The sequence below is a fragment of the Lytechinus pictus genome, chromosome 15, assembly GCF_037042905.1.
Source record: "Lytechinus pictus isolate F3 Inbred chromosome 15, Lp3.0, whole genome shotgun sequence".
Taxonomy (NCBI): Eukaryota; Metazoa; Echinodermata; class Echinoidea; order Temnopleuroida; family Toxopneustidae; genus Lytechinus; species Lytechinus pictus.
Genome location: NC_087259.1, coordinates 5,508,975 through 5,521,834, shown reverse-complemented (window position 1 = coordinate 5,521,834; position 12,860 = coordinate 5,508,975). Strand labels below are relative to the sequence as shown.

The 12,860-nt window shown below is 38.7% G+C and overlaps 1 protein-coding gene across 4 annotated transcripts in view; it reads left to right on the top strand.

The window, feature by feature from the left end:
• LOC129278201 (trichohyalin-like) overlaps positions 1-12,414 on the top strand; it is a 40,484-nt gene extending 28,070 nt beyond the window's left edge. For all 4 annotated transcript variants that reach the window (XM_064110589.1, XM_064110587.1, XM_064110590.1 and 1 more), the window contains exons 7-10: positions 639-742; positions 3,123-3,244; positions 4,677-4,737; positions 8,041-12,414. In XM_064110589.1, coding sequence (XP_063966659.1) covers positions 639-742; positions 3,123-3,244; positions 4,677-4,737; positions 8,041-10,499 — 2,746 coding nt within the window. In that variant the 3' untranslated portion in view covers positions 10,500-12,414. The remainder of the gene's footprint in view (positions 1-638; positions 743-3,122; positions 3,245-4,676; positions 4,738-8,040) is intronic.
• Positions 12,415-12,860: the final 446 nt, after the last annotated feature.

Here is a 12,860-nt window from a genome sequence, read left to right as displayed (position 1 = left end):
GATTGTAAACAGAACACCTTGAACAAACTTAATTAATTCAATCTACATTTCTATTTACTTAACTAAGTATGATTAACCTTTACTTTACAGGTAAACAGAGATTTATTCTGTTTCTTCTGTAATTTATAGATATACATATCATCATAAATCATAACTATGATTATCTTTAATCTTACTAAGGTGATAATATTGATAATTGCTTGGTTTTTGATACATTGATATATCTTTGCATGATAACATAATACTTGCTTTTAAAGAACTATATATTTGTGCACTTTTTATCTCTTGCAATCAGATTTGAAGTCAACTGTAAATCAAACTCATCTGGTATGCTTATTGTTTGTTGTGAATGCTTTTTATAAATTTTCTTTATATCATGTGGACATCTTGGGTAATTGCCATCATTATCTTTTCAATCTGAAATTATTTCAATAATTTTATTTATTATTGCAGCTTGAATCATCAGCGTACTCCCTCATAATTAGAACAAAGGACGAGAAATATACAAAATATTTTCAAGAACGTTTTTGTTCATGAGGCAACAGCTCCATACCTGTCAAATTTATTTTTATATCCCATGTATTTGTTCTCTTTCACACACCCCCTACCCCCCCCCCCCCATCTATTGCTGTCTATAGTTCTGGGTCCCTTGCCAATGAAGGAGACACCGAAAGCCTATTGAAGGAGGACATATTACGACAGCATGAGCGTATTCCAGGGGTAACAGAAAATGAGATGATCGGTAAGTACAGTACAATACAGTCATCTCCCTTGGAGCAATCACATGCAATAAGCCAGTTCGTAGTTCCATCCTGCGCATGATCAAAAGATTCTGCGCATGATCAGAAGAAGGTCATTGGTACTAAAGTGACATGGTGGTGTAATATTTCATGAGATAAGCACCAACTTTGGTGACTTGATTATTCATATATTCTTTTGAACTGTGTTTTTCATTATATCCACAAAAAACAAGAATATACGTCCACTAGTGACTGGTATTTCACATTTTTCCTTTTACTGATTAAAATCAATTAATTTTATCTTGTTTATGGTCAAAATAAAGTTTCCGACAATTGCCATTTAAAAAACAATAAAAAACAAGTAAGAAAAACAAAGAAATACATTAGAAATTTTGAAAACAATAAAATACATAAGAAAATAAATGTGATGTTGAATTTTTTTTATCAGATTCCTATAAAGAGTCTGTGAACAAAAAATAAGCATTTTAGGGGCATTATTTAGTTAATTAGAGCAAACGCATAAATTGGCATAATTAATTAGTAATGAGATTTTTCGCAGACTTTGATCTAATATAGTTTTGTAGATTATGCCATGGGTATCGCACATGCATTTTTGTCGTAATCGCACCATTGATGGCCGAGGTCATAAGGGGGATGAATCAGTCCCCCCCCCCCCCATCTTCTAAAGCGTCATAATAGTCCAGTCTGTTTTGGTTAGGTGGTCTGAATATGCAGCCTAAGGTCCCTGCCAATGACTTTTGTACAGAAAAGCCCTTTCTTTCAGGCCAGCATATGTCTGTGTGTAATTTCAGTTTTATCAGACGTGTATTAATCAGATAGGATGAGTTACACCTGGGACTGTCGTTTAATGTCACTATCCAGAAGATGTGACCTGGCTTCAAACCTCTGCAGCAATTTGTACATGTAACTTCCCCACATAGCGTAGATAACAGGCACATTTATCAATTCCCAGCATGTTCTGTTTGTGTTAGTCTTATGTGAAGACCCACTTGTTCTAATATTAATCAGAGTCTGTGCCTGCATTACAGATTAAGCATCTGAAAGGTGTAAGTTTGGTTTAGTGTTGGAACTATAAAGCTCTGAAATAGTTGACTAGTTTGAAAATGTAGAAATAGTTCTATCTTAATAGAGTACCGAAGCGACGACGTCAGTTGCCATGGTGTCATGGCGGCCTGGTTCTAAATAAATGAACCCGTGGGCCATTTCATAAAGCTGTTCGTAAGTTAGGAGCGACTTTATTCGACTGGTGATCCTTAAGCGCTAAACCATCGCTAATTATACCATTTACCACAAGAAATAATCACCAGTCGTTCTTAACTTACGAACAGCTTGTCTTGTCTTGGGTTAAGTCGGCATATGCAGACTTGCTGTACTCCGCCAACTTTATTGATGTGTGTGAAATCACCAAGTAAGCAGGTCACTTGCTAGGTTTTTGATTGAGTTTGGATTTGAAAGAGTCTAATGAGTTTATCAATGTTGTGTCCATGTTTAACTCGTTCCAATCTTTGGTAGTTCGAGGGAAGAAGCTGTATCTATGAGCATCCCTTTTGACTAGTAGACGCTGGAGCTTGATACTATTTCCTCTAGTCTGCCGGGTGTTTTGCTGGATGAAGTTTTTGGGGTTGATGGCAACAAGACCTTTATGAAACACCCTCCCGGAAGTATTGCGACTCGCTCATATGGCTCCATAGCACGTGTTTCTATAGCACATCACCATTTTTGCAAATACAGATGTGTATTGACGATCGTCCGCTGCAACTCTGTGTAGAACCAGCCTCTTCATTGTCATGACACTGACATCACACTTCGGTACTCTATTTAACTTCATTCAGGTGTAAAAGATAGAATGAAAGATTGGTTTAGTTCATTTCAAAAAATGAACTTGTGTTGAAGGGCCATCATGATTAATACACTTGTTGTGGGCTGCGAAGGAAGAGTGCTTTTGATACCGAAGACAACACTGCCCAATTTGAACGCTTTTGACGGGGCTGTTGGTCCATTGTAAATCTTGCAGATCAACCTACTACCTTAATTTTCATCCAATTCTTACAGACTTTGCATCCATATTGGTCTTGGAGTGATGATGAGGAGCATGTATTTTCAAATTTTTCACAAACCTTGTTGCCAGGGTAACAGCATATTCTTACAATGGAATAATGGATTCTTGTATTGTAGCAGCTACTGACTCTGTTTCCGCTCAATTCTCAAAAGGCTCGGCACATACATTAACTGGGGAATGAAGACGTGCAAAAAGCGTTAATTGAATGTGTCAGAAACTGCATGATGTATTACAACAATAAGGTAATTGTCACAAAGCAGATGTATTAATTGTGATATTCCTATTTATTGTGATTTTTCCAGGCCAAAACTACATCATTCCAGTGACAGGCTTTTTCTGCAAGGTGTGTTCCAAGTTCTTCAATACCAAGAAACTGGCCTTTGAGGTTCACTGTAGGAGCAACAAACATCATACCAAGACTTTGGTAAGTACTCGACTTTTAGAGTCAAGTTCACGTTTTGGTATAGAAATCTGATTTTTATAGGAAATGGTTGGATGCAATCCTTAAAGTGTTTGTCATACGCCAGGATGCTTATTTAGAACAACAAAGTTTAATTCAAATAATAAATTCTATTCATTTCATTGCCATGTGCTTTCCTTGGTGTAGCTAACACAGGAAAAAACATGTTGGACCACATTATAAATGGAAAGGTATTTTTCAGTATTTTTTATCTACATTTGCTTATTTCTCTGTAATTACACATTTTCCCTGAAAAATCATCTGGCAAATATTGTTTATTTATAGTTTTTATAATTCTGTCTATGTTTTGTTCTATTCTATGAACCTTTTTTTTCTGTTACAAGTACCAGAGTTTATGTTTAATGCGTTGTTGAATGGCTTTTCATGATTGGTTGTATTACTATATGCAGGCATTGTGAGGAAATTGTTGCGAATGTACGCACAACCAATAAGCCAGTTCACGGTTAGCTCATGATCAACTTTTCTCAAATGACCTTTGTGATTTTTCATTAGGATAAGCACTATCATTTTCAAATGTAGATGTTGCGTAAGCTTTACCGGTAGAGTATTCAAATTCTAAGAACAAAAGGCATTGTATAGACCAGGTGACTAGAATAGTACATCAGGGATAAAGTTTGGAAATCTGTTTTAATGTCTGCCTTTGGCACATTTGACTATTGTTTAGGCTACTGTCAAATACCAGTGATTATGAAGGCTCTATTTATTACTCTTCAGCTTGGATGTGATAAATATTTTGAAAGGAATACATGAATAATCATCAAATCACAAATGCCTATGTCAGTGAATTTGAAAGCCACCTTCATGGTTGTCTCCAATGACCTTTTTCTGCTCGTGCGCAGTTTACAACCGTGAACAGGCTTATTGTGAAAGCTTTTTTATTCTTACAGTGCGAACGTCTGACATACAACAGTGGATTAGATCAGTGGCGACAGATGGCTCTTTCCCCTCTTCCCCCCAAGAAAAAAAAATTCACGACCAATAAAAAAAGAAAAAGGAAGACAGAAGGCTGACATATGACATTATTTTCCGATATTTTGTCAAAATCTATCACAAAATTGGATTTTGTAATAGAAAATGTAAAAAATTTTGCTCGCTTGCTCGCTCGCAACTTTTTATAACTTTTGCCTGATACGCCATATCATGCCCCTCAAAATCTTTTTGACTCGGGAGAAATCCAACTTACAGAAGGAAAATGCCATGACACGTCTGGCGTAATCTGGTCTCTAAAATTGCTTCGACCGTTTGTTGAGGCAATTGTGCGACTTATAGAAGAGTGAATGCTGCAGAGTTCACTGAATTTGTTAGATGGAGAATGAGTGAATACCGGTACATGCACTTTTTTCATGATTTTTTTTTTTTCTTTTTGAATTGTCAGATCCGTAATCGCCATGAAAATCTCATCATGCAGCAATTGGAGGCCAAAGCCAAGAAAATTAGTAAGTTCAGTAGTATGTTCTCTGTTGATGAGTTAGGTCCTCATGCCATGTATCCCATGTAATTACAGGAAACCAAAACCCAAGAAGAGAAGCAATCTTATTGGAAAGGGTAAAACAGAATGAACAATTTAAAACAAGTTTCATCAAAATCGGTTATGAAATAGGCAAGTTATGGATGTTTAAAAAGTCTTGTGGTACTTTCTATGGGTATCCGCACATTGGCAAAAATGCTTCAAAATGGCTGATTTAGTGGACAACCCTCCATCTGTTTTGTACACAAATTTTCAGGTTTTCCCCTTTATTTCACATCATTTCCTCCTGACCTTGACATATGTGGTGTGAATTATATTTTCCCATGACATTTATTATGCTCAGAATGAGGCAATATGCAATTTGAAAGATAATGGGGAAAATCTGGAAATTTGTGTACAAAACAAATGGAGAGTTGTCCACAAAATCAGCCATTTTGAAGCATGTTTGCCAATTTGAGGATCCCCATAGAAAGTACAACAAGACCTTCTAAACGTCCATAACTTGCTTATTTCATAACCGATTTTGATGAAACTTGTTTTAAATTGTTCCTCTCATTTTACTCTTTCCAATAAGATTGCTTCTCCTCTTGGGTTTTGGTTTCCTTTAAGTTGAGACTGAATGCATCTATCTATGCATAAGCTCAGATGGATGTTTCATGAAGATGTTCATAGGTTAAAATGACTTTATACATATCTGGTGACCCTTTCTTGAGCAAAATCATACTTCTCAGTCAGGGGTGGATCCAGGATTTCCCAAGGAAAATTTGACCAGCAAAAAAAAGAGAAAAAGGCCCTCACTTGTGTATATGAACGGCGTGTTCCCATTAAAAGTTTTGGCTGTGACTCTCAAAGGGGGGGGCACACATGTGTATGAGTGGCATATTTACAGTAATAATATTGACTGTGACTCAAAAGGGGGGCATGGGCCGGAAATGCCCCCCCCCCCCCTCGATTCGCCTCTGATCTCAGTGTAGCCAACTACGCATCTAGGAGCATATTCCACTCGTGCGCGAAGTTGTGCACGACTTTACATACAGCTTTATCAAACACCCACCAGGTTGTGTGCATTTATAGTAATAATAATAATAATGATAATAATACTTTGCAACATTTATATAGTGCTTGATACAATGTTTTCTAAGCACTGTGTACTATTGCCCCATTCAAGGAAATTGTTCCCACAGGGTACCCATTTACTACCCTTGGGACCGTTTCATAAAGCTGTTTGTATTAAAGGTAAATTCCAGTTCTGGTAACGATCTCAAAATGACTTTTTACAGAATCTAATATAATGACCACCCAAGTGTCTGTTTGTATGAATAAAAAATATGTGCCAAAGGATTCTGGAAAAAATTGTGTAATTGCTGAGAAATAAGCAAAATAAGCGCGGATTCGGTCACTTCCGTCGGGTCTTTATTCCAGCAATAATAATACACTGTCCCACGTGTGCCTATCTGTGTTGGCGATCTTCAGTGTGATCGTATTTCAGCTTAGATTTTATGATTTCACAAAGTTCAGTTTATGTAACTGTACCAGATCTAGATCCACGATGATAAAGTCATACTTAACCTTGGTTTTACAGACTTTCTCACAAAATTAGTGTTTTACTGCAACTACTGTAATTTAGCTTTAAAGTAAAGAGTGACTTTAGAAACGACTGGTGATCCTTTCTTTTGGTAAATAATTGAATGTTTATTAGGGATTATTAGGCGAACAGCTTTACGAAACACCCACCTGGGTGGAGAGTGGCAAATGTAGATAAACGCCTTGCCAAAGGACTCCAGTGCTGCGGTTGGATTTGAACCCCAGTCCTTGTGGTTCGAAGTCAGTAGACTTATCCACTGAGCCACAACACCTCTACAATACTCAGACTGAAACAGACTGGTAGTTTTTGGTTATGTTCAGAATATTTAACTCTTTGAGACCCCACTGAAGGGACATTATTCCCCAGACAAAGACGTAAATATTTTCAGTTTCCCTTAAAGGGGAATCCAGCCTTGGCCATAAAATGTTGTGTTGGGAAGGAGAAAAATAAATCAAACAGAATGGTGAAAGTTTGAAAGAAATCGGACAAGCAATAAGAAAGTTATAGCTGCTTTAAAATTGAGATCACTAATAATATGTAGATTTCAATTTGGCAACTGGGTAAGTAAATTATGACAAGGGGCAAGGACAACTTTCCCATAGGCCATGTACTTTATTATCAGGGATTTGTGGTTTTCTCCTAAGTACCCATTCCCCTGGGGCAGTAATCTAAATATAACCCAGGTAGTATATTGTTTTATGTCCTCATGAAAGAAAAATATAATTTGAAATAAAACTTTTGGGAAAAATGACATTTTAGCCATAATATGTATTGGAGTACATACAAGAGTAGTCCTTGCCTTACATCACTATGACATCCCATATGCGGCCAATTTGAAGTCTCCATGGGTATAGTGATTACAAATATTTACAACTTTTAAAAATTCATAACTTTCTTGTTGTTTGTCCAATATTGTTCAAACTTTCACCTATCAACTTGTCTGATTTTTCTCTTTCTTATAAAAACAAGTTTTTATTTGGGTTGGATTCCCCTTTAAGGACAATCGCAACATGTAAAATTACCTCTAGCTAGAATGATCCCACCAAACAAATGGAAAATACCATCCATTGCTAACCAGCACAACCCACCTACCCCTTAGGGTAACCAATACAGAGGATAATCACAACCAGACACCTTAGGGCAATTTGTATTTTTATTTTTATGGTTACACTCGATAGCATTTGACAACTGCAGATACAGGGCTATAGGTCTACATACTGCTGGTTTATTTCATTTTAAAACCTGTCTTGAGAGATCACCAGAGGGAGAGAAGAAATGTGGTCTCCATGAACAGGTGGTCTTTGCAGATAGGTTCCCGTGTAATACAGGCCTCAGTAGGGTAACCTGATCATGGAAAGCTAAATTCGTGATCTTCATCTGCAAGTGGTCCTTTTAGGGGCAGTGGCTATAGCAAGTTTGACTGTATAGCTTATATTTTAAAGTCAACCATGACCAACCTAATACTTATTTGCCTTATATCTAGAGTGTTAAGTTTGAAATGTTCTGAGAATTCTGAAAATGGACGATTCAAAGGGTATCTGTAATCATTCAAGGGTGATAGGCTGCAATGCTGTAGATCACCGTCTACTAGGAATAGTTACAATTTTTATAACTACATGTATATCTGTTCTGTTCATCAAAACAAATGAGTTTTTAATTTCTCTCCCACCATTGTTTTACTTGTAGCTGACAACAAAACTCCAGAAGAGTCAAGTCCAGAAGTTTCTGGTTCTCCCCAAACTGTTACACCAAGCAGCAGCGTTCAGGTGACCGTTGGCAGAACTCAGATAGTGGTCCCCGAACGCCCAAAAGACCAGCATTTAACAGAGGTCTTGATGAAAGAAGAACTGATAAAGAAGATCACAACATTCCAGGAAGAGGCACAGAAGAATGGGATGACACCAGCACTGCAGCGAGATATTGAAAAGCTGAGGAACCAGCTTCGAAGTCACCAGGTTCGCGAAGAGAAAGACAGACAGGACAGAGAGATCAAGCTCCAACAGAGACTGCTGGAAGAGCAGCAGAAGAGCGAGGAAAAGGCGAGGGAGATGCGGATCTTGGAGATGAAAATGAGAGAGGAGCAACGGAAGATTGAGAAGCTGAAGGCTCAGGAGATGCAACTGGAGCAGCTTGCAGAGAGGGAACGTGAGAGAGAAGCACTTATGCAACAGAAGTTGCTTCAGGAGAGGCTTCTACAAGAGCAGTTACAGGTGGAGCTGCAGCATGAGCAACAGCTGAGAGCAGAACTTCTTTTGCAAGATCAGTTGAGAGCAGAAGAGATGTTGTTCAGGGAAAGGTTTGCTGCTCAGCAAAAGTTGCATGAAGAATTGATTCTTGCTGCAAAGCAACAGCAAGCGCAGAAGGTGATTGAAGTCCATGTACAGCAAGAAAGAATGCTGAGAGAGAAGATAGCTCGGGGAGCACAGCTTGGCAACATGAGAGGTCAGGGACAGATGTCACAGGGGCAGATGGTTCAGAAGCAAATAGCACAGGAGCAAATGGTCCAGTTGCAGAGAGCACAAGAGCAAATGATTCAGGAACAAAGGGTACAGGAGCAACGGGTTCAGATGCAGAGAGCACAAATTGCCCAGGAGCAAAGGATGCAAGAGCAAAGAGCTCAAGAGCAGAGGGCCCAGATGCATAGAGCACAGGAGCAGATGGCCCAGGAACAGAGGGAACAGGAACAAAGAGCTCAGATGCAGAGGGAACAGGAACAAAGAGCTCAGATGCAGAGGGAACAGGAACAGAGGGCTCAGATGCAGAAGGAACAAGAGCAAAGAGCTCAGATGCAGAGGGAACAGGAACAAAGAGCTCAGATGCAGAGGGCACAGGAGCGGATGGCCCAGGAACAGAGGGAACAGGAACAAAAAGCTCAGATGCAGAGGGAACAAGAGCAAAGAGCTCAGATGCAAAGGGAACAAGAGCAAAGAGCTCAGATGCAGAGGGAACAGGAACAAAGAGCTCAGATGCAAAGGGAACAGGAACAGAGAGCTCGGATGCAGAGGGCACAGGAGCAGATGGCCCAGGAACAGAGGGAACAGGAGCAAAGAGCTCAGATGCAGAGACAAGAGCAGCAGAGGGCCCAGGAGCATAGGGCCATTGAAGCACTACATGCCCATGAAAGGAGAGTCAAAGAAGTGGCAGAAAAGAAAGAGAAAGAAAGGAAACTTGCTCTTTTGAGGAAAATAGAAGAACAAGAAAGAATTCGAGCTGAACATGAGAGGAAAGATAAGGAGGAAAGGGAAAGGAGATTTGCCATGGAGAAGAAGAGAGAGCAAGCCGAACAAAGAGTTGTTCAAGAGCTGAGGGAAATAGAAATTAGGGAACAAAGGGACAGAGAAGCTAGGGAACAGAGAGAAAGAGAAGCGAGGGAACAGAGGGAAAGAGACACTAGAGAACAAAGGGAAAGACAAGCTCAGGAATTGAGGCAAAGACAAGCCAGGGAACGGGAACAGAGGGAACGACAAGCTCGGGAACTGAGGGAAAGAGAGGCCAGGGAAAGACAAGCTCGGGAACTGAGGGATAGAGAGGCCAGGGAAAGGCAAGCTCGGGAATTGAGAGAAAAAGAAGCCAGGGAAAGACAAGCTCGGGAATTGAGGGAAAGAGAAGCCAGGGATAGACAAGCTCGGGAATTGAGGGAAAAAGAAGCCAGGGAACAGAGGGAAAGAGAAGATAGGGAACGAAGAGAAAGGGAGAAGAAGGCTGAACAGGAAAAGAGAGACCGTGAAATGAGGGAGACAAGAAAAGCGTACAACCTACCTCAAGAGAGCCATCCATCTAGAAACACCAGGAGTTCTTCTCGCAGAGGTCAATCCCAGGATTCAGGTAGACAGTCCCAGAATAGGGAGTCAAGGAGCAAAGACCCAACTTCCAGCTCTCGGGAGCGAAGCAGGAGCAAGGAGCCAAAGGCCACTCCTGCAAAACCCTCCTCCAAACAGACCCCTGTCGCAACTCGAAGCTCCTCGAGGCTGTCATCTCAACAAAAATCCTCCAATAAATCAGAAGAACCAGGAAAGACCGACATAGGTGAGGATCTTGAAGGTGATATGGGTGATGATTTTGAAGGCGTCATGGGTGAAGAAGATTTCTTTGATCTCGGTACTCTTGGCGAGGGATTTGATGTCGTTGATGAGTATATTGGATGATCTTTATTCCATTTTTTACCTTGATTATGTTCTCGTAAGCTCTGTGATATTCACTAAAACAAAAACAGAATGCAGCTGTATACACCATCAACTTGGGAAAATTCGAGACTAAGTGCTAGTAGAATTTGATTTGCGTAATAGAAGATATTGCTTTCTTGAACCTTATTTCTAGATTTTGGAAGACCTCTTTTCTAACTGCTACAGCCTCTTGTCCTGGTCATGGCCCGCCAACACCAAAGGCAAACACAGAATAAAGTGGTCATTAGAAAACCTAATTTTAATTATCTTAAAAGATTGTCAGAAGCAGAAAAAGCTGCAGATTCTGGTGCTTTGAAAGTGTAGTGAATAAGATACTAGTATCATGTAAATAATTATGTTTTACTCTTGGTTTCTATCACACCTAAAATGAATTTAATATGAAATTTCGATTGGTATAAAAGCCATCAGTATTTTTTATTTCTGTAATCTCTCTTTGCCAGTTGTAAATATATTGTAATTGTATTGGGGAGGGAGTTATTTTGTTTTATGTATGTTTAAGTGGTTACCATTATTCAGTTGTGGTTATTGACTGCATTGTTAATGAATGAACATGAAGAGGGAGATACTGGAGACCAAGTTCAATCAAAAAAGGTATCTAGTTTCAAGAAATTAGTTTTAAATCTAATATCTGCAACTCTATTTTTTCGTGAAAAATGTTGAAGATTTTGACAATTTTATTGGGTTGATTTATCTCTGTTGATAATGTAAACATAACAAATGAATGAATATCAGCATTATTATTTAGATGAAATTACATAATTGACATTTTTACTTTTTGTTTGGGGATGGGGATTAATTTCGAATTAATCAGATATGCAAAATGCTTTAGGTTTAACAAAGTCTGTTTCAAAATGTTAAACTCTTCGTATTCGTTACCCGGAGAAAACATGCTATCATGAATTCATGAAGGTTGGTCTAGGTGTCAAATTTTGCAGTTCACCGAGGAAAAAGAAGATATTTGAAAATTGGTGAGCCGGGACTGCAGACTAGGTTCAGAGCTGACAAAAAATTGCAAATATGTCGTTTGTCCAGAGTCAAGGATGACACTGCTGCCTAGACTCACTGATTATCGATAAAGACTGCTTTGTCATGAAGGGCTTTTGACAATAGATTTTCAAGGTTCCAGAAAGTGTTTGCGTAGTTGTTGTGAAAACTCCCTAATTACACATCTGACATCACGTTCAAGTGATCCACTTTGAATAATGGGCAAAATTACCCAATTTTACAAAATGCAGATTGAGCACTGACGTGTGAATAAATATGCTAGTAAGTCAAATCTCGGGATCACAGAAATCTGTTTGACTTACACGAAATTTAACTAAATAGATTTGACTAACACATGCTCTGACTAGGGTTATTATTTTGCTTTTGGAAGATCGACTTTTGCCAAGTCTTACTGAAGGTGTTTTCCCCACCTTCGAAAATTGACATTACTCACAAACTTAATGTTTATTTATCTTCGTTTAATTTTTCAACAAAATAGGATTTCTTTACCCTGGGATTCAAACTTTTCATACAGTTATGTTTTCGATGAAAATATCGATGCCCATGACTTTTTAGACCAATACCATGCAAAATTAATGTACCTCTCTCTGCCCCTCTCACTCCTCAAGTGTGCTTGCATTTCTGATTTTGACATGTACATACATTCTCTACTGTTTGTATTATGTTTTTGTTTTCTCACTGCTGCAAGCACAATCATGATTTATGAATAGCAGACACCTTCCTTGGTAAGAAGATCGTTTCAAATTGTTGAAAACAACAAAAAAGACACTGAATGAATGTATTGATAATGTACTATGTATACAACATTCATGTTGAGCTCGGCTAACAATTTCATGAAAACTAATAAATGTTATGCGAAGTTTACAATGAACCTGACTTTTTTCTCTGTTGATTTTGTGTATGTTTGATCACACGTTTGAATATCCCCTTCCCTTCAACTCAGTGGCGTACCTGGGATTTTTCACAGGGGGGGCAAAACCGTCCGCAAAAAAATTTGACAAGCAAAAAAAAAAAAAAAAAAAAAAAAATAAGGTCTTCAATCACAAATGAAGGATTTCGTACCAGAAAAAAATTTGACAAGGAAAAAAAAAAAAAAAAAAAAAGGGTCTTCAAGCTCGTCAGGGGGGGCAGGGATACGTTCTTTGCATGGGTTGTGGCTCGTCAGGGGGGGCAGACTGCCCCCGTAGGTACGCTAGTGCCTTCACTCCTATGAAGATTTCTTTTTTAGTGAAGAAATTAGTAAAATTGGGTAACATTATAATGATGATGATGAAGTAATGATGGTGTTGGTGATGATGATAACTACATGGCTGTAAA